This window comes from Citrus clementina, unplaced genomic scaffold (genome assembly GCF_000493195.1).
Source record: "Citrus clementina cultivar Clemenules unplaced genomic scaffold, Citrus_clementina_v1.0 scaffold_4, whole genome shotgun sequence".
Taxonomy (NCBI): domain Eukaryota; kingdom Viridiplantae; phylum Streptophyta; class Magnoliopsida; order Sapindales; family Rutaceae; genus Citrus; species Citrus x clementina.
The window spans coordinates 23,303,084-23,327,492 of NW_006262274.1; the positions used below are offsets into that span (position 1 = coordinate 23,303,084).

Genomic DNA, 24,409 nt, shown 5'->3' on the forward strand with positions numbered 1-24,409 from the left:
ATTGAAAAAATAACTTGAAAGGAAACGTATTATTAGTAAACTGCAAAAAAGAAATATTTTCATTACCCTCGTAGCTCTGATTTCTGAATTGCTGTACATCGATGACAAGCCTGATAACTAGTGTTTCTAAAACGCCAAAAAGTGGGGGAACAAAATTGAAAAAGAAAAAAAAAATCAAACATCAAATATGCACAGCTAATTTTACAAATTTCTCTAGTCAACTAATAAAGAAGTTTTGTGCTGAATTTTAGTTCTTTTTAGGTATCCTTGGCCGTGACCTCATGCTCGCTCTCCGAGCAACATCCCATGGCTTCTGTGGTGCATATATACCCAGCTGTGAAGCAAAAAATGACTCGTACCCAGGTGAATCGAAAGCAAACCCAGTATGTTTTGATAATTCTCGTGGGAGTTGAGCTATGGCATAGCTTCTTGCCTCTTCTGGTGTAAGTTGGTTACCAATTTCTACCAAATCTGCCATTCTCCGATCTTCAGGATCATGCCTGTGCACTTCCTGAACAATCTGGTAATCATAGGGAGAAAACCATCTTTGCACACTGCATGGAAACAAGTTAAAAAATGTATTACAAAACAGTTCAATTGTGATATGATATGCATGGACTATCCTAACTCTGTATAAAAAATACACGTGGCATTTCAAGATGATGTGTTTTAGAACCTTACCCTTGGAAAATGAAGTCACCGAGAAGTGCTAGAACAGGAACAAGAATAAGTGTGAAGTAGAAATAGAATGTACTCATTAAGACAAATATGACGAAGAAAACATTCTCCTGCATTGAATATTCAAAGTATGCAAGTCAGCCCATAAAACAATTCAATGATAGTAACAGTGACGGATGTTCATATCAACAATCAGCAAATAGGACTCACCTGTCGATCATTTGGCGTCATAATACCAGTATATAAAAAGACGAATAAGAACCATGCTAAAATGCTTCCTCCAACAGTTATGTAATGAAATCTTGTAATTGTGTTACACATCATAAGAAGACGTAAATTGACAGTTACTACAACACAAGTGAAAGCCATTGTGCTGACATCCCAGATACCAAAAATTTTGCCTGATGAATTTTGCCCAGTAGCACTGGAAGTGGTCACACAGTTATAAAGTACCAGAGATTGGTAGACAGAAAAGAAAGCCCATATTGCCACAACTCTCCATGTGAAAAAGACATTTTTGATTCCCTCCTGGTATAGTTGAGGATACTTCTTTGAAAGGGATGCACTGACATCCTGGAAAAAAAAAACTTAAATTCAGGACATTCCCCCACCGATTCAAAGAATAAATGAAAAGAGAAACTGAATGTTAAAGTTTCACAAGCATGACATGGGTTTCGATTAGCTACAATAAAAAGATCTAGCTAAAAGGGTAATTAACAAAGGTAATACCTTTTCAAAAAGTCCAAGCATGATCACAGGCATAGAGGTGAAAATGACATTATATAGCGACTGAAACCAATCATCATAAAATCTTTGACCAGAAAATCCGGTTTGAAAGGTAAACCAAAATTGAGTCAAAGTGAATGTAAGGTTCTTGTAGAAGAAGTATAAAACAACCTGCAATCAAAAAAATATCAAGTATCATCATCGACCAAATAGATTTAACAAAGTTTAGAAGGCAAAGGGAAGTCACACCTTGCATATTCTAAGATATGACCAACGTCCGTGCACAAGAAGTAAATCTGTAAGAAAGCGGAACTGGGCAATTGCAAAGTCACTAGCCATCACTGCTTGCATCCCCTCCTGCCCACTTATTCCAACCCCAATGTGAGCAGCTTGAATCATACTAACATCATTAGCACCATCACCAATACTAAGTGTTATCTTCCGTGCACCTTTCTTAACCAGGCTTGTCACCTGAAGCCAGTGACAATAGCATAAGATATTATTTTTTGACTAAAGACTTAACCAGACAGCATTTCCGTAATGATTACAATTTCATAGATCAAGTTAATTCAAATGCAACAAGATTATCCTGGCATTCTTATTTCTCACAAGAAATTTCATCCAAACATTTTCAGTGATCTGCAGCACTTTGGTTATGAACACTGCTCAAGCCACTATTAAAATATCAGAATTATACTGATAAGCCAATCAGGCTTATCCCTGAACAATGAAAGAACTTCATCAAAGCTCTGATCAAGTAAAGATTCCATGAGGAACCATACCTGTGCTTTCTGTAAAGGAGATACTCGGCAGCAAACAACAGAACTACAATTCAAGCTCAGATTAAGCAGTATTACTCGCAAACTTGGGTCTAATGCGTACATCAAACACTTTCCATCAATAATTAGTGCCAATTTTTCTCCAGATATAGAGTGTATGTACTGTTGTGCTTCGTCAATGCACTTGTTCAGCTCCCTTTTTACTTCTTCCCTCATAAAGCGTGCAATCTCCACCGGATCCCCCTGATGACAGGAATTTACTCAACACTTAATAGGTAGCTTATACAGCTTAAAATATAGTAAATTCTTTCTTCATTATCGACTAAAGAATTGCCACCCAAGCAATGGTACTTACCCTCTCTTCTACATCCCTGATAGCATTAGTTTCTGAAGTAATGATAAACTGCTTCATTTCATTGTTGATTAAGTTGCATGCTGCAACAAATAAAGAAAAGAGAGAAATATTAAGAAGTCAATAACAAAAATTATGGAATAACACATACCACAAGTAAAAGGTCTGACACCACAGTAGCTGGGTTGGCTCCCTCCTGCTCTGGAAAAACCAACTAGTCTTAGTACCAACTCACCATAAGCTATATTTATAGCTGTTTCCATTTTGTCTCCCGTAAGCACCCAAATCTTAATTCCAGCTCTAGCAAGAGTCTCTATACAAGCCGGTACTCCTTCTTGAAGCTTATCTTCTATAGCAGTGCATCCAATCAGTGTAAGATCCTTTTCTATGAGTTCTGCCACCTGCATTTTTAAGTTTCATCATTTTCTATGTGATAATAACTTAAAATCGCATTAAAAGCTGGTCAAGATAAACCATCTGCCATCAAAGAACCATAAATGATTTAACGAAAATGCGCCTTTACAGATGCAGATGCATGCTAAAAGACATTATGGCTAGAGTCCTCTGACAATGGTTCATTCATAATCACATAAACGAAGGTAATCCAAAGCTGCCATTTATAAATTCAACCATATGGAGAATAACTAATTTAAAATACTTCTTTAAGCCTAAATATGTGGGTAAGGATCATTTTACACTAGTTTTAGACCTTTAACATCCTGTCAATGGTTGAGATGAACCAATGGCAACATTAATGCTTTTTCTCCCTCCTCTCAGCTCTCTGCCTTTCATGCCTTCTTCCCTCTCTACTCTGCAAATTCTCTTCCTCTTCAATGTCCACTCTTTATCTATTACCATTTCCATCCAATTTATTCAAATTCCTCTCATTCCAAATTGTAAAGGAAAAGGTTTTTAATCCTAGCAAAACACAATTCCTCCACAAATCAACAGTTGCATAGGAATGTACGACACAACTGTTCTCTAAGTCTATCAAAATTTTAGAACAAACATTTTGGACAGCCAATTCCAATTAAACGGAATCAATAAGCTAAACCTACGAAAACTAAATCTTGGTGTAAATCAATACAAATTCTGATGTACCTAATTTTAATAGAGATGGCTTTCAAAAATAAAAGAAAGAGAGAAGGCTGTATAGAGGAAACAAGAAGTTATGGAGAGGAGTGGAGACTGGAGACGGGTAAACAATGTGGAACATGAGAGAACTGTGAGAGAGAAGGAAAAAAAGCGGTAATAGCGATCTGTATCTGAAGGTGATGTAAAAGCTTGTGTAATTTTAGAGGGCTCCCAATCCTCTCCCAATCACTATATCATACAGAATATATACCTCATCCAGCTTCTGTTCACGATCTCGTAGAGACGATTTTGCCTGAATGAACTTCTCATTCCATCTTTCATACATATCAGGACTTAAATCCCTATAAGCCAGACAAAGAGTGCGTAAACCAGAAGAACCAAATTGTTCCAAGTGCTCCCTAGTTACTTTCTTTAAATCTTCATTTCCATCTGCCAATCTCTCATAAATTACAGAATCAGCACCCTGTGAAAAGCATATTTCTGGCCAAGGGTCATTTTCTTTACCAACTGCAATATAGCAATATTGATCTTATGTGAGAATTTACAAGAGACAATTACCTTGCAGTATAATACAAGCCTACCATCAGCATAACGACATACAACAGACTGGCGCTTCCTCGTACTATTTATGCAGCAAGGATTAGAAATTATTTTAGTTCTGGTAACCAGCAGCACAAGAATGAAGATATACGTGCAAGAACATATGCCCACCTATTAAACTCAAGAACATTCAAAATCTCATAGCACACATCTTGCATTTTACCCATCTTCTCCACATGAGATTCACGAACATAAATCATAGTAGGTGTACGCCTGAGAAAAATTCCAAAATTAACATAAAATAAAAGTGAATATACTTTGAGCAGCAAAAGCCTCATAGTTGCATTTAAACCAAAATCAGATGCCAAATTTCCTCAGGGTCATTTTGGCGGCAGGAGAAAGCTATGACTGAAAACAATTAGTAGGCAAGGCTAATGAATACACAGAATTCACTGAACCAACTTTGTAGACATACCATATTTTGTCACCTCTATAAAACTAAAAAGAAAAAAATTAAAAAAAAAAGAAAGGAGAAGCTCCAGAAAAGAAAAATAGAAGAAACAAGTCATGTTTCTTAACATGCCGTCGAACAGAAATGAAAATTACAAACCTGTAAAAGAAAAAACCAAAGTTCTTTGCAGCAATAACCAATGCAGCCTCATCAGGGGATGCGGCTTGATACGTAATTTTTTCTGGAGACTCATCGCCTTCAGGAAGTACAGTATGACAAATAGCAAGGCATCTGAAAAATTCCTACACAATAAGCAAAAACTATCATTCAAAAATAATAACTAGCAAATTGGAATTCAAGACCATCCCTGCTCTGGCAATTGCATAATTTAAGAATCAAGCAACATTTTCATTCTTCGGTAACATCAAATATTGTTCCAACTTGCTTAAAAGCCCGTGCAAAAGCTGGGAATGCTCCTTGTATTAACTAACAAGAGAAAATATACATATTCCTCCTAAATGAACAATTATGTTTAAGTAACAATGAGGTTAATTTCTTAGGAATGTCCTATCAAAATTAAGTTTTATACAGAAAATAAAAAGAACCTCAGGATAAAAGGGTAAAAGCTCAAATTCAGTTTCATCAAATCAATAACATTTATTGTATGGTGAGATGGCATTCCTTTGAAAAAAATGAAAAAAGAAAAAAAACAACACAGGCAGAACATATATAGCATTCGTTCACATAAAACAAAGCAAACTACCTTGCAAGCATCAGGATTAGGCTCATTCCTCCAAGCACCTCGCAGAAGCCTAGGATCATCAAAATTAAACCCTTTTTCATGCACTGCCTTGACAGACCTTTCCACCTGTGCAAGGAATAATGACATTAGACATATCATGATCTTGGCATCAAATGTTCTTTTCTGAGAAAAATAAAATAAAGCATACCTCCGGAATTTTCACGCCAGTCTGCTGAGCAACTCCCCTTTCTATTTCAGTGATACCAGTTCCATAGATTTCTCCGCCAATTGAACACTTAAAGAACTCCATTAAGTTTCTAGTCAAAGTTCCGGTTTTATCAGAAAATATATATTCCACCTGACCAAAGCACAGCAAAAATGAGAGTAATTACATGATTGAAAGAACATACAAATGCGACACCACAAATGATTCAACAGAAATATTAAAGCCCATTCAATGCTCCACATTTAAGAAAGTCAATTTAGTACAACTTTTACCTGTCCAAGTTCCTCATTCAAATTGGAAGTCCGAGCTGATGCAGGAGTATTGCTTTCAGCATGGTACATATGCAAGTCCTTGTTGATATATTGAGTGGATTGGAAAAACTTTATTGTCTGAAATTATAATAGAGAGAAACCTTTCAACAAATGCATGGCTAGCATAAAAAAATTATAACAGGCAATGCAGTCTACCTCGATGGAAACATAGAGGGAAATAGGGATAATTGGCGAGTATAGAGTGATTAAAGTAAACATATTCAGCACAAAAACCTGCAGTACCAACAAACATAAGAAACCAAGCAAATGAAATCAGGAAAAAATCCAAAAACAATAACAAGCATACGGTACCAAAAATCGTTTGTCCGGGTTGAATTGATCATCCTCCACAGAATTACCCATATTATGAAGACCTAAGTAGTAATGCTTCTTATCTATGAATATAGCACTGCAGAATATTATGAAGTAAAAAAGCAGTCACATGAAAAATTACAAAAATAAATAAATAAATAACATACAATTAGCAAGTAAAGAATCGTCAAACCTTCCTATGGCACAAATCAGACACATAACTGTAAGAGTTGCAAAAAGAGCAAGAATTAGCTTGTCAAGCTTCCGCTCCAATGTACTTCTTTTGGAGGGAATGTTCATCGAATTCATCATGACCTACAAAATGCAACTCAAATCAGAGAGAAATAGTTCAAATTTTAGCAGTGGACTTAATGGTAACTGGGAGACAAAGTATCAGAAAATCAGAGAACAATGCAACTTTTCTTAGTGGGCACACACAAATAAAACTTCTGAAAACCTAACGCTGTCAACCAATTAATAAACAGAAATAACTTTAAAAGCCAGGATTCAAGATTGAACTGAACAGCTAATTTACTGAAAATTTTCTTTGTGCTCACAGCATTTAGCAAAGGTATCACTACCCTAAAGGCGGGAAATCCAGTCACAAATGAATTTAATGTCTTTGCACATCTGAATATGAAAAGGGAGTAAACAAGAAAAATGGTTGTCGTTTGTTGCAGTGCACATCATGATGACAAAAAGGGAGTAAACAAGGAAAATGGTCGTCGTTTGTTGCAGTGCACATCATGATGACAAACCTTTGTTTCATGGCCAGCAAAAATTACAGCCCCAATAATGTACTCTGTGTTCCTGAGACTGCATCCCTGAAATCAAAGTGCTGGAGCTAATGAGTACTTGCAGATCCAGATTTCAACAATGGAGGGAGAAAATCAAAATCAACAAGGAACATAAGCAAGAAAAGACTGAGGATAAAAGGAATTTCAGAAAATGCATATTCTATGGTAATCCAGAAGGAACAGATGGCTCATTCATGCGACCAGATAAATGGAATTCAAGAGTAGAAAAGGACACTTGAGAGATATTTAACTAAATTCCTAATAGATTTAATGGTCAAAAGAGAAGATTATTATGAGATGCATGAATTCTGAGATAAGAACAACAACATGACTACGAGAAGATTATGATAAGAAATAAATAAATAAATAGACATGGATGATGAAAGAAAATTCGCAGCATACTCTCAATAAAATTTGGTTTGGATTGAGAGGCAATGTTTGCTTTTGCATTATAAGATTGCCAGTGAAAGTGTACAAAGAATTGTTCGGTTGCTCACACTGCACTTCACCTGCCATTAGCAAAAAGATTGTTAATCAGATACTAACTAATGATCTGAGCAACAAACCAAATTAAAGTTGCAAGAATCAAGATAATCAACACTGTCAAACTCAAAAAAGCAGTTATGTGCTGACTCCACAAATGAAAAGAAATAGAAAAGAGGTTTCTTTTATATATATATATATATTATTTCTTTACGAAGTGTGCCCCACCCAAACCCAACCCATCCCAAATTGAATGTATCCCCTTAGATTTGAACGCTTGACCTGTTGCTTCTATAAGAGGCCAATCAACTGGACTATCCTTTAGGATAAATAATTTGAATCAAGAGATGATAACTAAGCACATAACATAAAACAATTGAACACAAACAAAGACATCAACGAGGACAGCAATAATCATCAAAGGTGTCCAATGTAATCCGAGTAAAGCTTGATTCAAGTCTGACTCGCAGAAAACAAGATGGCAGCATGTCAATTCAAATAGAAGAGAGCTCAATAGAACAGAAATTGCACCCCAAAATAGAAAGACAAAAACGAAAACTAGAATGTATATAGCAGTCTGCAATCAATACACTACAACTCAGTACTTGCAAGCTATTACCCCCTCAATCATGCTGCCCAACATGTTTTCCATCATTTTCTTTCTTACTATCAATAAAGACTCAAAAACAACTTGATTTTGCATCTAAGTTCCAAAACTGACAGAAAAATCTTCCCACAACACCATAATTGCAAGAAGTCTGAAAACTAACATATTTCAGAGGACATAAAATCTTGCCTTTTAGAAACTCAAAACATAGGAGTACAAGAAAAGGTTAAACCTTTAAATTCAGATGCTTTTTCAGGAGTCAAGTAATCCCATGTCCTTTCTAATGCCTTTCTGATCTTCAAATTTGTTTCCCCATCCAAATTTGCGGTCTGCAATAAAAAATGAAAAATTTATACAAGAAAATGCAAGTACCGAACCGAACAAAACATCAACAGGCCAATTAATTTTTTGAAATAAACTAAAAAAAGAAGATAATAAAAGCGTTTGATATAACAAGGAGATAGGGACCTCAATATAGCAAACACCATCAGCATTTGTACTAGCCAGAAACAAGAGATCAGCAGGAAAAAATCCATCTTGCTTAACCTGCAACAAGCACAAAAATCCGCAAATCTCTGATGTACTACTTGATAAAAATGATATCTTTTATGTATTTAACAAAGATTTCAGGAAACTATATGCCACCCCAAGAGACAGAACAAGCACAAAACAAAACAAGAAACCCTAGGAGTGTGCACCAAGTTCAAAATGGGGCTACTGACAGAAACAGCATTTAATAGTTAGGAAACTGGGAATACAATAATCTAGGTAAGTAGCCCCTAGGACATACAATGCAACATTTTACTCAAAAGTCTTAACATTAAACTAATAAAAGAAGTCAGCTTGCTTCAATTCGCAAGTCCATATGGCCCAAATGAATAAAATATGACTTGGGACAAAAGAAAAAAAAATGAACAAAGTCAATGGAAAATAAATCAGTTTTCGCCACATCTCTTACACTTGGGATTTAAGGTTCACACATCATAGATCTATCAATATTCCTCGATAATCATAATGTTAACCGTTAGGATCAGTGGATCAGAAGTCAGAGACAAAACCTTCAGCTGAACTGGGAAGGGCATAAGCAAACTGAAGTTTTGCTCCACTCATGGTGGCAACTCCAAAACGTTAATGCAAAAGCAAATTTCTCAAATCCCAGTTTGGCACTTCTCAACCCAATAACAAATAAAACAATAAAGCACCATTAAAATCCAACCTAGCCGAAGCAATTTCATCCTAACTAAATATGCCGAAAAAGGCCACATCAAAACACTTTTTTCTCAAATCCCTCTCAGCACTAGAGTAGCTAGTGGGCATAAAACTACATGCACACGGTCATTTAAAAATAAATAAATGAATAAAAATGGGTAATCAAAGACATATAAATAGTTGTAAATGGGATGTTTTATAGGATAAAGTAAGTTATAAGCTTTAACAAGGTGAATAATAAGTATTTGGCCAATTAGTAACATATAAGTTGATATTACAACATTCACAATGGCAATAGAATGTCCAATTTCATCTAGAAGGTGAAACAGAGAAACAGGTTGACACTAGACAGCTGCAAATGTAGCCCTGAAAAAAAACAATCCAAAGCCAATTGACACAGGCACACATGGAAAAGCAATAATAATCCATGCATAGAGGCAAGAACCAACAAACTACAGCAATTCACAACGACAATACTCTAATATCATGAGGTTTACTGAACCATGGCTCATCATTAGATAATTAGCATTCAACATACTACAAAAGTCCATCATAACGGCAATCCTCTAATATCATAAGGTTTAATGAACCATGTCTCATCATTAGATAATTAGCATTCCCCATACTATAAAAATGAATCAAACTCACCATGACAATGTCTCCAACCTGCAGCTTTCTCCAAGGTATAGACACCCATCTCTGACCTTGCAATACTTCTACAGGAGTACTATTTATTGTCATATCATTCTGAAAACGCTTCTGTTGGACATTATTAGGAAAATAGACAAAACAGGAGGAGTCAGGTGTTACTATCATATATCAAGACAAATATCGCATGGCAGAGTCTAACACCAAAAAAGAGAATGGGTAAAGAAAAGAAAGAGGAGGGTGGGGGTGAAGAAAACAAGAGAAAATACCCCATGCTACAAAAAAAAAAAAATTAAGACAAGCCACAATGAGTGTAAAATGCAGTACTCACCCAGTCCTCCCATGCCTCTTTAATTAGAGAGACCAAAAGCACCAGACTAAGGGGAACCACATTCGTCACGGGATTTACAGGACTGCGATTCAAAAAATCATCATTCAAGTAGACATTAATAACCAGTCAACCAAGTATCAATAACATGCCAATCAACTAAGAGATTGTTTGTTAAACATCTTAAGTCTAAAATTTTATTAACTTCAAACCTTTTTTAAAATTTGCTTGTTTGTTTTTTGTAACTTATGTTTGATTTTCAGACATTTACATCTGAATAGTAAAAGTAAACTTTTGTGACTTTTATCTAAATGGGAAAAGATATAAATGAGAAGTAAATATTATATCCCAAAAATATTTCTATAAAATAACATATTTCCTAAATTATAAAATCCAATCCCTTCTTTTGTTTTGATTTATAAGGACATAAATATCAAAGAACCATGTCTAAGATTTTTTTATTGTAAAAATAAACAACATGCCACTTATATTAAGATATTAAAAAAGAAAAAGAAACATATCATTCAGATTTTTGTATTCAGACCTATTCAGACTTTAGAAAAATTCAAATCCATTAAGATTTCGAACAAAAAAACAAATGCAACCTAAGTGAAATAATAATGTCAGTACCACCCTGTAACTGATTCTAAACAACTAACTTCAATTCAAGTTTATAAACATACCTCATTGGTGTTGTCGATAGAATAGAGATCATCAGAAAGTAGCAATTAGCCACCCGCCTGAACTGTCAAGAGGGCACAAAATTTTCCAGGATCAGAGTAACCACCTTAAAAATCAAAGAAATACACTTTTGCTAAACTTTACAGTTACAAGCACAATCTAGTCAATCCATGCATGCTGGTTAAGTCAAATTTCTAAACCACAAAAAAAAAAAAAATTCTGAAGGATCATCAGGCAAGATACTTTTGTCTAAGGTATATGCCACCTAAACATATGGTACATACTCGAGGTCAGTTATACAACTACTTGCATGGACATGGTTTAACAAAGAGGGATGAGAGCGAGAAGCAATAATCCTGCCTATGCAAACACTTAGGAGAATCTAGTTCTAGATGGAGCACCTTTTTTATGGGTGCTAGTACTTCATACAACTACCATAAGTCCATAATCAAATAAAAATTTACATAGAACCAGTCAAACACATTTATGGCACTTCTAACTCTACCTGAAGATGAAACAGTATAATCCTATATCAAATGATCGATAATGGTTGACAAAGCCTCATTAAGATATTATTATGTTTTGATATACAAGCAACCCACACCAAAAAGTAAATGATATCTGAAAACTGTGAGGCAACAAATGACAACGCCAAACATACTTCCTAGTCGCTTTAGAACACACACATAAAGAACAATGAAATCCCAAAGTGCATTAAACCAAAGAATTTCTTCCAGAAGGCCTGTTCGGTATTGCTTTATAGCCCTCATTTTGTTTTTTTTTTTTAAATTTAAGTGTAGAACCTGTTCAGTGAGTCGTATTTTAAACATTAATTGTAAAGCATATAAAACAAAATCTGGCTGACAGTAATAACACCCAAAACAGGTTGTACACGTTTCCTTCAATCTTCAAAATGAACCATAAAATAAATTAAGAAACAATATTGAGAAATTATCATTGCACCACGTTTCTTTTACCTTATGTTCATCCAACCACCATAAAATTCTAACATGTTCTCTGCACCACCTTTCTTTTTAAATTTATATTAATTAGTCACTTTTGCACTAACACCGTTAAATAATTAAACGAAATGACAATTTTACCCCTAAATAAATTAAAAGATCATTTTATCTTGTAAAAGCTTTGAAAGTAAAAAATTATAATTATAAAAATACCCCTACATTTAATAAAGAAATAAATTCAAAAATTAGAATTTTTATTTTTAATAAAAATTATTTTAATAAAATATTATAATTATAAAAATAATTACAAAATTTTGGGATTAAATAAAAATTCCCTAAATTATTAAAATTTTGGGATTTATTTTTTAATAAATAAATTCAGTTATTTTAATAAAATTTTGCAAAATTATAAATTTTTAATAAATAAATTCAGTTATTTTTTATTAAAATTTTGCAAAATTATAAATTTTTAATAAAAATAATTATTAAAATTTTAAAAAATCTAAATTTAATAAAAATCAGCTGAGCACCTCTATTTTGGATTTATTTTTTTAAATTTAGGGGTATTTTATAGTTATAATTTTTTTTTTTTTCAAAGCTTTTACAAGATAAAATAGTCTTTTAATTTATTTAGGGGTAAAATTATCATTTCGTTTAAATTATTTAACGGTGTTAGTGTAAAAGTGGCAAATTGATACAAATTTAAAAAGAAAGGTGGTGCAGAGAACAAGTTAGAATTTTGTGGTGGTTGGATGAACATAAGGCAAAAAAAGGTGATGCAATAATAATTTCCCAAAAATATTTAACACGTTTTCCAAAGCATAATTAAAATATAATTTTTTACTCTCATCCTCTTCCTCTCTCTCCCCTAGGTCGGGCCCGACCCGATTCCGGTCAAGGTCGGGTCGGGTTTTTTTCAAGCCGACACAGTGCTTTCACTCTCAGCTTAAATATTTGGCTTTGTTTTGTCCAATTTTGCTTTGTTTGTCAATGATATAAAGCAAAATTGCTTTGTTCTAGAACCCATTATATATTTTATGTCCATAATTTTTCATAAAAAAGTTTTAAAAAAAAACCTAATGTCTTATACAAATAAAAAAAACACAATTCCAAAATTCAATTCGATAACACAACATAAAAAAAAAAAACATAATTTTTCTCATATGTGCATTGCACCCAAAATTACTCTTTTATACACGTATGTGTGTGAGTGTATACATACACGCACGCGCGCGCGCACACACACATCCTCCATAAAACTAAAAAGTCACAATCTTATAAAATTAAAAGGTCATAAGTTTTTGTCAATTAATGGGCCCTAATTTTTCGGCCCAAGTTTGACCGAAAACCCGAATATTCGGGCCAAAGCCCGAAAAATTTGGGTCAGGTTTGTTGTTTGAACTTAAATGGAGAAGCATTATTAGCCCCTTTTTTTTTTTTTCCAACAACAATTTTAGTAAAATTTTACTGTAATTCTCGCTCATGATCTTAACGTCTTTGTTATGCCCCTGCAAATTAGAATAAAGTTCTAAAGGACTATAAAAATGACACCACTCCCATGTGGAGCCACTAGTCACTTCCCCTATTTTCTTGCACAAAATAAAAAAAGAACCGGCTATGTTCACAACTTCATATTAGAGTTCAGGTGGGTGTCTTGTAATTTGATAATTTTTTAATCCAATAATTTGATAATTGTTATTTTTTATTAAGCATATGTGTGTTGTTGGTAATATTTATCTGTGTGTGTGTGTGTGTAATCTAATAATTAGTTTAGTAATTAAGAGAGATTAAATAAATCAATTTTATTAATTTTGTAGCTTTTAACTATAAGTATGGACTTGTATGTTGTAAATTTTATTTTTTAAAATAGTATTATTGAACATATACTCATTGTTTTTATCGTTTTAATTACGTCTACCGAACATGTATTACAGTTTTCATTTTTTAGACACAAAATACAGAAAACAATACAAGATGCGTATTTAAATTTAAAATACAATCACAGCAAAACACCATTCTCATTTTCATTTTTGTTTTAAGAAATTACCAATTGAAAAATATTACCGAATGCGACCTAGATTTCTTATAATCTCCAATTCATAGAAAATGAAAAATTTCTCAGTCAAAATAGTCCATTGTCATTCATTTATTCAGTGCTGGGCCAGGCAAGTAGAAGGTGGGGTGTCAAGACAAACAGAATCCTTTATGTATTTCCTCCATGCCTCCCTAAATGGTTCAAGCAAACAAGTCTTGGTTTGGCTACAAAAATAAACGCAGGAATGCACACAGTAACACGACTTTTTAGAACAAGATTACCTGTTCAAACAACCCTTTTGGTAGAAAGGTAAGAACATTGTACTTCGTAGTTGCTATAGAGTTCCCCTGAATCAATTCATAAAATAACAATCAAAACCAAGATCAATCTATTGATACAAACCAAGAACGAAAGCACATATATTCAGCAAGAGTGTAAAAATGTCACAAATTTCTAGATATCAAACCAGTTAACAAATCAAATCATTACTCAGTATACATGGGGGCTGGGCACAAATAACCGAACTGATCAAAACCGATATCAGTTTGGATCAGTTTGGTTTACAACTTTCCATTAGTTTAATCCATACCAAAATAGACATCACCAGATCAGTTCAAATGTATAGACAAGGTTACCATATAGACCCAGCATATATAAACATATGTCTATGATGAACTAAATCTCAACCAACAAATATACCTCTGGTAGGAGGCCAAGGTCTAGCTCCAGTGGTAAGGAGCGGCCTTCCTAGGGCTCAAATCCGGGGTTTGAGTTTCAATGGGTGCATGAGTTATATATACCTCATGTAGGTTCCTCATCCTGACAGAGGCTTTGGTGTAATATTGCATGTTGATGGAGGATATAAAAAATATCTAGCAGACTATTTTAATATTCAAAACAGCATTCAATTTATTTTTTTCATTTAACAATTAAATTTTCTTATCAACAGAAACTTCATTACATAAAACAAAAAATCCTATTTATTATGTGCATCAATGCAGCAAAACTAGATTGGGAAATCACTATTATTTATTGCCAATCCACTCTTTTATGCAGGCAAGCTGTTGGAAGACTGCAAAGTTGCATTAATGAAGCCTAAACTACCAACAGAATTATGAGCAGGGTAAACATGAACTTGGAATGACAGTCGCAAAAACTTATGGAAACATCTCCATGTTTGGATTAGTGTGGTCTAGAAGGAAAAAGAAACAAAAAGAAGGAGGGGAAAAAAAGCACTTTGAGCACACACTGTGACTGTGGGATATATTGTGCCTCAAGTATCTAGCAGACTTGCTTTGGCACCCCAGTATAGCTCATGAAAAGATAAAATTATGACAAAGACTTCCACAGAGCGACTATACCCTTATCCTTGAACAACTGTCTTCTGCTTTACTTACAAATTTGACCCGAAAACAAACATAGCCCACCAATTACAACTGTAATTTCATTCTTTTTAATAAATTCCCAAATACATTCCATAAAATTGAATGTCCAAAACTCATGCACACACTGAACCACACAATCTTACCAATACGACTCAATCCCATAACTGAGGCACTCCAATTTTTTCTTATATTGAAATATTTTATTATAAATTGGGTTGATTAAGTCATGTACACTTGTAATACTTAAGAAAACATGCTTTGTTATCATAATTTCTTTACATTAAAGCCCTAGCCAAAAACCTACCAAACAAGGGATAATATGTACAGCACTTGATTTAACATTTTAATTGTTAAACTAATTCAAATTTCTTCTTTTTCTTCTGACCATTTATAGAAGACTTGAATAACAGGAATTGGAGGAAAATCCTCCTTTCTTCCACAGTTATCTTTCTTCCATAGTTCCTTTCTTCTCACTTCCACCCCAGAGAAAATAAGAAGACAAGATCAATTCTAACATGGTACTTAACCTCTAACCACCAGAGATTAAATAAAATATACAGCAACCGCTAGGCTTTGCTACACAACTTAAACATCTCAAATCTGGTCAACATCGATCTGATACTCAGTTTGTTGAGATAAGCTAAGGGCGATAAACCTTAAACTTAGCAGGCAAGAAACTAGAAGAAAAAGGAAAAAGTACAAGCACATATAGTGAGGAACTACATAAATGTCTAAATCTTCAATCACATGAAAATTCGTCATTCCTTAATTATTCATAGCATATAAATAAAAATAAGATTGTACGGGTAGAGAACAAGAAAGAAACTTAGAGACAGACCTTGAATCGGAGCGGTTGATTGGCTTCGCGGTCATTACAGTAAATGGTGCGAAAATTAGGCGCCTGAGGCTGGACACGGCCGAGTGTAACAGTACGAGACGCCGTTCGCCGGTGACGGCTCGATGGCGGTTGCCCCAATCTCGATCGAGAAGCCCTAACCCTATCCCATCCCCTCATCTTCTTGCCGATCCAAACACCAGCAAAATCAAAATCGAGGGCCAACGAATGTTTCTCAATTCGATCGACTTAGTTTCTTGATACCTCGCCTTGACACTTGTCGATTCAAATTACGTTCGTTAAAAGACAGAACCTCCTTGTATGGACCAAGAAACAGAGAGGACCTCTGCTTCTTCCTTTTTTTTTTACTTTGGCAGTTACGTCCTCGTTTAATTGCCTTTTCGATTTTTGTCCAACTGCCTGCCTTCTCTGGACACGGCTACCATGCAGGGCATGAAATCCCTGTATGGTGCAGGGGCCAAACTTAAACCGTTGGATTCAGCTTGTTTGAATCCAACGGTTGTGGTTTTAATAAAAAAAAAAAGAGAAAAAATGAACAAAAACAGGAAAAAAATAAGGCAACCGGTTGAATCAAAATATTTTCCCCTCCCTTCCTCTCTTTCTCCCTCCCTTTCTCCCTCTCTTTCTCCTTTCTCCCCCCCGAACATTGAGCAGATCTTTGTCATTCCTCACACTGTCACGGTCTCGTTCTTGGTCACTCTCCCACTCCGGCTCACACTCCCGCTCCCACTCCGGCTCACACTCCCACTCCCGCTCTTGCTCACACTCAGGCTCCCATTCTCGCCGTTGTTGTTGCTGTTGGTCTTGGCTTTTCTTCCAACTCACACTCACGCCCGAACATGCTCTCACTTTCGCTCTAGCTCCCGGCTCCGACTTTCACTCTTCTTATCAAGGTTACTGAACTTGAAACTTAGCCTTGTATTTGTTAAAGTGATTTAGATCTGTAATTTGTTATATTTGGGGAAAAGGATTTGTTAATGATAATGTAGAAATATAATGCTTACATAATATTTGACAAAATGCCACAAAGAACTATAGAACTATTTGTCATCTTTTAAGATAATAGGTTAATTTTTTTTTTATTGACAAAATGCTGTAGGCGTGTTTTCAATTTTTTTTATAATAATTCGATGATGAAAAAAATTAGACTTGACCATTCGAGTGTGGTAGCTTTGTGTGATAGTTTGGCGTATGCATTCGTTTGATGCAAGATGCATTTCGGTTAATGCCCATCGCACGTGTGAGGTGTGTTTTGGTGCGATAGGCACCGTCGCACCAACACGTGTGGGAGAGGCAGTAATTGTTGTTTATTAACTGCTTTCTTGTAGATTTTACAAGAACACATGGAATTTGTTGATGGTAAGAGGAAAAAATCGAAAGAAAAATCATTATGGCAGGAAAAGCAAGCAGTGAAAAAAAAAGCATGGATATACTATTTGTAAGTATAATTTATATGCATTTATGTACCCATTATGTTTAAGGTTCAATTTTTTTAATTAATGTAACTTAAAATATTGATCACAGTAAGGCAGAAGCAAAACGACTAAGGCTATTAGGGGTAGAAAAGGTGGATAAAACGGTATGTAGCAAAAATAATGACCTGCTGGATATTCAATTTTCTCTTGCCTAAAATGATATGCCACTGATCGTATATATATTATCATTGTTGTAGGTTAGAGCTGATATTGCACAAAATTGGAAGAAACTAACCCCCGAGGAGAGGCATCAATGGATGGTTAGTAATATGAATGAGATATCTAGCTCAAATAGTAGTGAAAATAGTGGTACGAGTAAAAATATTAAGGAATCTGATGAGGAGAAGACTGATGGTGGCAACCTTCTATCTCGATGTCGTGTAGCCTCATTCTCCGATGTGGTTTCATCTTTTTCAAGTGACCAACAAGCAGCAGTGAATGAAACCGGCTTAGGAAGTCTACTTGACCTAAAATGTGGACGCTTAAGACAAGAGTTATGTGCAGCACTAATTCAACAATGTGATGTAGGTAGGCAAAGTATAATTCTACATGGGAAAGAATACAATTTAAGCCCTACAGTGTTTGCAACTATAATGGGGGTTAGAGATGGAGGCACACGTGTGGACTTAAATGACCAAGCAGTTGATATAACTGATTTGCGTGTAGTGTATAGTAGTGGACCTAGAGGAATTCATATAGCGGAGGTGAAAAAAAGGCTAATGAATACTTCAACTTCTGATGATGAATTTAAGATACTTTTTAGTCTTTTTGCGTTGGGAACCATTTTATGTCCCACAAGTGCAATATACATTAATCCGTTGTATCTTCGTGCACTGAAAGATACAAATTCAATTAGAGAAAAAAATTGGGCTAGTTGGTGTTTTACCTTTTTATGGGAAGGTGTGCAAAAGTTTAAAGAGAATAAAGTTAGCTCTGTTAGCGGCTGTGTTCTTTTCTTAAAGGTTCGTATTTAATTAAGAAAAAATATATTGTTTCTTGTTTCTTGTATTTTGGTTATTTCAGTGTATAACATACGTACTTTGCCATTGATGGACAGTTGTTCTACTTTTCCTCCGTTGTATATGATCGACCTTCTATTGATAGAACAATGTGTCCTATCAGTGTATGGAATAATGATGAGATTCGACGATTCTTGAAATGGCAAAAAAAGCTTGGTGGCATCAAAAGCAATAAGGTATAAAATACATGCATACTATTTTAATGAAATCAATTACCATATTTTTGGACTAAATTGTTATTATTTTATGAATTATTTTAGGTTTCGATGCGTGACCCTGATCGGCTTCATAAGCCTGAACAAGCAGAACCTCCTGGGTGGAACAATGCGAATAATGATGCTTTTCAGTTACTAATGGAAAGGTTTGGGTCATTCGTCGCACAAAACAAAGAGTCGTTCCAAACCATTGAACGGAGATTGGAAAATATAGAGAAAATATTGGGAGAGTTGACATCAAAGTATCACGGAGGATCAAGCAAACAACCAGTTGCTCCCGATCCACCTTCAAATGTGAAAAGTCAAAATCGTACATCTCCGGATGGAAAAACAATGTCAAAAACTGAAGGGAAAATGATTTTGGTCAGTGATGACGACACCGTGGATCGTAGAGTGAAAGCAAGTTTACGAGCCTTTGATGTTATGTTGGGCTGTATTGGGACTACTGCACATACTAGTGAAACTCCGCTCGATTCATTTCAATTTGATAGAGGACATGATCTCCATTTAACGCCAAAACCTCGAGAGGAGGGAGAGGTTTGTCTAAGCGATCTTTAGTTGTAATTTAGTTTTAATGATAATGAATTAATTTTGACCCTGGACATATATAGAATTTAACTGAACCACTTGACACTAAGCAAGAGTTCCAGACCTCCACTAGCATGAGCGTACCAGCAACACGACCAGCACGGAACAGAAGGCCGGGACGATACCAACTCTCTCCTTATGATAAAGTGTCTCGGGGAGCGAAGGCTAAGTTTAAAGCTGGTCCTTTCCATGTAAATAACCCTCTTTCTCTTGACCAATTGAAGCTCATTCAATATGCATTTGATAAAGGTGGTAACGGAAGGTACTTGTGGTTTATAAGGCTTTGTATTTTTTATTCCCTTGTACATATATATTGATTAGCTAACACTTTATTACTTGTTTGTGTTTTCAGCGAAATCGTTGTCTCTACTGATGATCAATTTATCTCCAGGCATAATTTCATGAGCCTTTTGCCTAACACGGCTCTGAGTGGAGAGGTTTGTGGTGCATTGGCACGCACATCATCGTACTATATGTTTGGATGCTTTATTGCAAAATTAAATACTAAGTTCTCACTTATTGACCACTGTTTTAGATTCTCACCATGATAGCATATCACCTCACACTATATGAACGGGCTAAACGCAATGATGCACCAATAAACTGGTATTTACTGACAATATATGCAGTAAGTATCCACCACTATTATTTCTATGTGAATTGAAGTTGTTGTTTATCTATAATAATTTTCAAACATTGCTCTGTACAATAAGATATTTTTCAATACTTGTGCATTTATTGACATATCACTTGTTTACTTATTGTTCTTTTTTAGCAATCAGCACTTACCGTTGGAGCCGACGTTGATGGTTTTGCACAAGCAGCAAGTGTCGGAAAACCTTTCATGCTAGACTTTCAAAGGTGCCAAAAGGTTACTTTCTACACTCTCTACTGAGAACAATTTTACTTTTTGTAAAACATCTTCTATGAGAAAAATACTTATTTTTATTTGTTAGATTTATGTTCCAATTATCGATGGTGACTGATTTTTTTTGTTAGATTTATGTTCCAATTAACGATGGTGCCTTTCATTGGTTCCTGTTCATCGTGAATATGAAGGAAGGCTATGGTGAGGTTTGGGACCCTCTTCCTGATGGTCGAAGTAATCGAAAACGCGAGCAACAAGCTGAACGCATAGTATGTTACATGTGTATATGTCGTTCCTCACTTTGGTGTAGGTTTTTATTATTCAATAATCTAATTTGCTATTTTGATTTGAACTTCGCAGTTACATTCTCTTGATTCCATTTTTCATTCAAAGTTACCTCCAAATGTCAAGCCATCAACGCGATTCATTTGGTTCCCTATTCGGTCTGGTGAGGGGGTTCCGAAACAACCAAATGGATTTGATTGTGGAATCTATGTCATCAAATTCATGGAGACTCCAGGGCTCATTCCTATCAAATCATATATGGTAACAATTAAAAATTTGAATAGAGATATTTTAACTCGTTGTCTCCTTATTGTATTGATCAAGTAAAAGAACTTATTACATAGTATGTTACATGCGTAGCATGATTCCCAAGATGTTCGTGGAAGACTAGCAGTTCAACTTATCGACTCGGCCTTTAATGAAGCACGAGCTGGATTGCTTGCTCAAGCAAACGTCACATTTGCTGAGCATGCTGCCCAGGCAAGGGCCATACCGTCTACGCTGAAGGCAAACACATATAGAATAGGCGCGAAAGCTCCAGGGAAAAGTCGGAAAAAAAATCCAAAAAGATTACGGTCGTAAATGTTAGGTCTTCTTCATTGGGTTCGTGTGAAATTCCACATTTTGTTGTAGGTTTAACTGTGGAATCATAATTGTTCATTTAGTGCACTGATTTTTGTAGTTTGACCACTAACATTGTTCTAATTAGTGTATTCAAATTAGTAAATGTCATGGATACTACTTCGAAGACACACACTCTATTTGTATAATATATTTTTGAGGATGACATAACACATACTACAATTGTGACGGTTGCTTCCCCTCACTATTGCAAGATTTAAAACTAATTGCAAAAATTTAAAAACCTCGCCCTAATAATCATCAGCATCTCAAGACAAGCACATTGCTTAAAAATTATCCAAACACATTAGGCATGATGGGAATGATTTTTCTAAACCCATTTGATGTCAAAACGGTTGAAAATGATGGCTTTTGGAGTGAGCAAGAGAAAAGATAAAACAGTTTGAGACAGAGAGAGATATCCGGTTTGCCGAAATGCCAGGCCGGATTCGTGCCAGAGCTCTCTGGAACGAATCCGGCCTGGCGGTTTCGGACAACCGGCAAGCCGATTTCGTGCCAGAAAAGAAAGATAAAATTGTTAACATAAATATGTTAATAATATTGATTTTGATGATAACAAATTTTATATGGTTTTTGACAAAAATATTGGAGCTATTTCTTTATAAACGAAAACCCTTTTTAATCATTGCCTTATTTCTTCATAAAAGATGGATTTTCAAATTAGAAAGAAATTCTCTGCAAAAACTTGTTTAAGATTGCAATTCTGGTCATTAACGGTGAACCGTTTATTTTAAACGGTTAACCGATTAAAAGCAGAGAGTAACACTTTTCCTAAACCTCTAACCGTTTATGAAAAACGGAAAATACAATAGATGGTGAGGTTACTGGAAGTTAACGGTAAACCGTTTTATTTTAAACGGTTAACCGATTATTACCAGAGAGCAACATATTGCCTAAGCTCTAACCGTTTACGCTTAACGGAAAACACCCAAGATGGGAAGGCTACTGGAAACTAATGGTGAACCGTTTATTTTTTTAACGGTTAACCGATAACTTCCAGAATTGAAGGTTGTCCTCCTCTGGCATTGATTAAAAGAAAACTGATAAGGCTAAATTGTTGTGCAGGTTACTGGAGCCAAACGGCAAACCGTTTATTTTTAAACGGTCAACCGATAATACCCAGAGAAGCCACTTTATGCAATCCCTTAACCGCTAAATGAAAACGGATTAACTGATGTTCATTTTGCAGGTTACTGGAGACAAACGGCTAACCGTTTATTTCAAACGGTTACCCGATAACATCCAGAAACGTTACTTCATGCAAGTCCTTAACCGTTTAGTATAAGCGGATAACAAATGCTCATCTTGCAGGTCTCTGGAAGTTAACGGCGAAAGGGCAATCCTAAACGGCAAACCGTTTATTTTAAAATCTGGCCCAACGGTAACTTTGACAACCGAAACGGTTAACCGTTTAAGGTTAACGGCGAACCGTTTTCTGTCCGACAGTTTGAATCTCTCTTCCCTTATCTTTTTATATTGTGATCATCTTAATTGTTATTGCTTTGAATTTGAGTTATAATTGCATTAAGATTTTCTTTAATATTGAACAATTTTTTAGAATCCCAATTCACCCCCCCTCTTGGGTTGCTTACTTGTATTTCAAAAATTCACGAAACCGGCTAGCCGGATTCGTTCCAGAGCTCTCTGGCACGAATTCGGCTTGCCGGTTCGCACCAACCGGCTAGCCGGTTTCGTTCCGTAGCTCTCTTGCTCGATACTGGCTATCCGGTTTGATAAATCTATACGATAAACGGCAAACATGTGATTACAAGCGGTATACTGATTTATCTTTGGAAAATATTTTGCCATTACAATTAAATACATGGTTCAAAAAAACTTCAATTAAATACATGTCTTTCGAATAGTGAAAAGCTTCAATTAGATACATTACATGCTTTCCAATTAGTGAAAAGAATTGTCTCCAGGCCACATATCAGAGTGCATGGTGGGATATGGAAGAAATGTGAAGGTATTACTTCCCATCGATGGTGGCATTGATGAATTATTCCACAAGTGATCTGTGGATTCAGAGCACGGTTGAGAACTACTCCCACATTCATTTTGAGTTTCTATTTCATATGAGGCTTCACTGTTGTAGAATGAAAAATGTTCACTCGAGCGAGCTAATATAGATGTACCCCAACTGTCGTTGTTAGCAGCATTGGCTTCGCTACTCCTGCAAATAATCAATCGTGAATAACACTTAATATTGAGACCATAAATGGATCAAACAGTCAAAGACAAACATAAAAACATATTAAATACCTCGCGCTATTACTGGCAATAGGACATCTTCTTGCTGTATGGCCAGGCTGTGTACAAACGCTACACTTCCTGTTGTTTGAAGGGGATTTTTTTAATCTTGTCGCACCACCTTTTGTCCTGACCACAACTGGATCTAGTACCGTGGATTTTGTTTGTGGACCGTATACAGAACTTTGATGGCAAGTTCTCTGTCCTCCAAACAGTTCTTGAAATTTTGATGTCAATTGATTGATCGCAGCTAAAGCTTCTTTATATGAGTGCTCGTTTTTTGCCGCATAGAAACACATTTTGTTAGTTGCGGTGCTCAAAGAACTGAATCTAGCAACATCGGAAATCTCACTATCAACTTGTGATCGGGCTAAGTTGCACGATGTATAATCCTTCGCCTTTTTTGTCCACCGATGAAGAATCATATTATCAGGGATGTTTCTAAATTGTTCCACTTTCATGACATGAAACATGTGTCGACATGGGATTCCAGCAGAATCCATCATTTGACAAGAGCAATCGATTTTGTTAGTGGGTTTATTATATACCACTGTCCACTTTATGTCTACGTTCCCAAATTGTGTCAGCGTGTAGTAGTTAGTATCAGTGCAGTTCAAGGCTTCAAACTGAATCAAAGTGGCTTCTTGACGAATTTCTTCCCTAATCCAATGAAATACGCTAATTGGGAAAACATTTGTAGCATGCTTTTCTAGGCTGCGTAAGTGTGTGGTCAACACAGGAGTACTAAATTTTGTTTTAAACTCATCTTGAACTTCGGTGGTTCGAATGTTGCGGAGTGCGCGATCAATTTGTAGCACAAATTCATATAATTTTAACCTGTACTGTAGAAAACGATTGAGA

The 24,409-nt window shown here is 35.4% G+C and overlaps 3 protein-coding genes across 3 annotated transcripts in view; 1 reads left to right on the plus strand and 2 right to left on the minus strand.

Moving 5' to 3' along the window:
- Positions 1-27: 27 nt before the first annotated feature.
- LOC18043686 (phospholipid-transporting ATPase 3) lies at positions 28-16,605 on the minus strand. Its single transcript, XM_006438469.2, has 27 exons — positions 16,186-16,605; positions 14,244-14,309; positions 10,968-11,029; positions 10,288-10,369; positions 9,957-10,067; positions 8,568-8,645; positions 8,332-8,428; positions 7,412-7,518; positions 6,971-7,036; positions 6,406-6,527; positions 6,213-6,309; positions 6,057-6,134; positions 5,862-5,978; positions 5,572-5,721; positions 5,385-5,489; positions 4,781-4,923; positions 4,342-4,443; positions 4,189-4,252; positions 3,881-4,093; positions 2,771-2,936; positions 2,539-2,618; positions 2,187-2,426; positions 1,654-1,875; positions 1,408-1,575; positions 889-1,251; positions 682-788; positions 28-554 (listed from the first exon to the last, which is right to left on the minus strand). The coding sequence occupies exons 1-27, from the start codon at positions 16,360-16,362 to the stop codon at positions 248-250; spliced, it is 3,690 nt and encodes a 1,229-aa protein (XP_006438532.1). The 5' UTR covers positions 16,363-16,605; the 3' UTR covers positions 28-247.
- A 187-nt stretch (positions 16,606-16,792) lies between these two features.
- LOC112099219 lies at positions 16,793-21,401 on the plus strand. Its single transcript, XM_024186373.1, has 13 exons — positions 16,793-17,096; positions 17,532-17,641; positions 17,728-17,782; positions 17,876-18,640; positions 18,736-18,873; positions 18,958-19,449; positions 19,524-19,762; positions 19,853-19,937; positions 20,036-20,128; positions 20,276-20,371; positions 20,500-20,637; positions 20,729-20,914; positions 21,014-21,401. The coding sequence occupies exons 2-13, from the start codon at positions 17,547-17,549 to the stop codon at positions 21,233-21,235; spliced, it is 2,604 nt and encodes an 867-aa protein (XP_024042141.1). The 5' UTR covers positions 16,793-17,096; positions 17,532-17,546; the 3' UTR covers positions 21,236-21,401.
- A 1,796-nt stretch (positions 21,402-23,197) lies between these two features.
- The window catches only part of LOC112099198 (protein FAR1-RELATED SEQUENCE 5-like), a 2,451-nt gene continuing 1,239 nt past the window's right edge, over positions 23,198-24,409 (minus strand). The window contains exons 2-3 of the mRNA XM_024186327.1: positions 23,561-24,385; positions 23,198-23,471 (exon numbers count right to left, since the gene is read on the minus strand). Of these exons, the coding sequence (XP_024042095.1) occupies positions 23,198-23,471; positions 23,561-24,385 (1,099 nt within the window). The remainder of the gene's footprint in view (positions 23,472-23,560; positions 24,386-24,409) is intronic.

What these genes read in the sequence shown, in the direction of transcription:
- LOC18043686 (XM_006438469.2), bottom strand. Translation starts at nt 16,362, where the DNA reads ATGAGGGGATGGGATAGGGTTAGGGCTTCTCGATCGAGATTGGGGCAA. An exon ending in AGGTTGGAGACATTGTCATG is followed by an intron (nt 8,646 to 9,956) that starts GTGAGTTTGATT and finishes TGCTTGTTGCAG; the next exon opens with GTTAAGCAAGATGGATTTTT. An exon ending in CTGGCGTGAAAATTCCGGAG is followed by an intron (nt 5,490 to 5,571) that starts GTATGCTTTATT and finishes TTCCTTGCACAG; the next exon opens with GTGGAAAGGTCTGTCAAGGC.
- LOC112099219 (XM_024186373.1), top strand. Translation starts at nt 17,547, where the DNA reads ATGGAATTTGTTGATGGTAAGAGGAAAAAATCGAAAGAAAAATCATTA. An exon ending in GTGGCATCAAAAGCAATAAG is followed by an intron (nt 18,874 to 18,957) that starts GTATAAAATACA and finishes GAATTATTTTAG; the next exon opens with GTTTCGATGCGTGACCCTGA. An exon ending in GATAAAGGTGGTAACGGAAG is followed by an intron (nt 19,763 to 19,852) that starts GTACTTGTGGTT and finishes TTGTGTTTTCAG; the next exon opens with CGAAATCGTTGTCTCTACTG.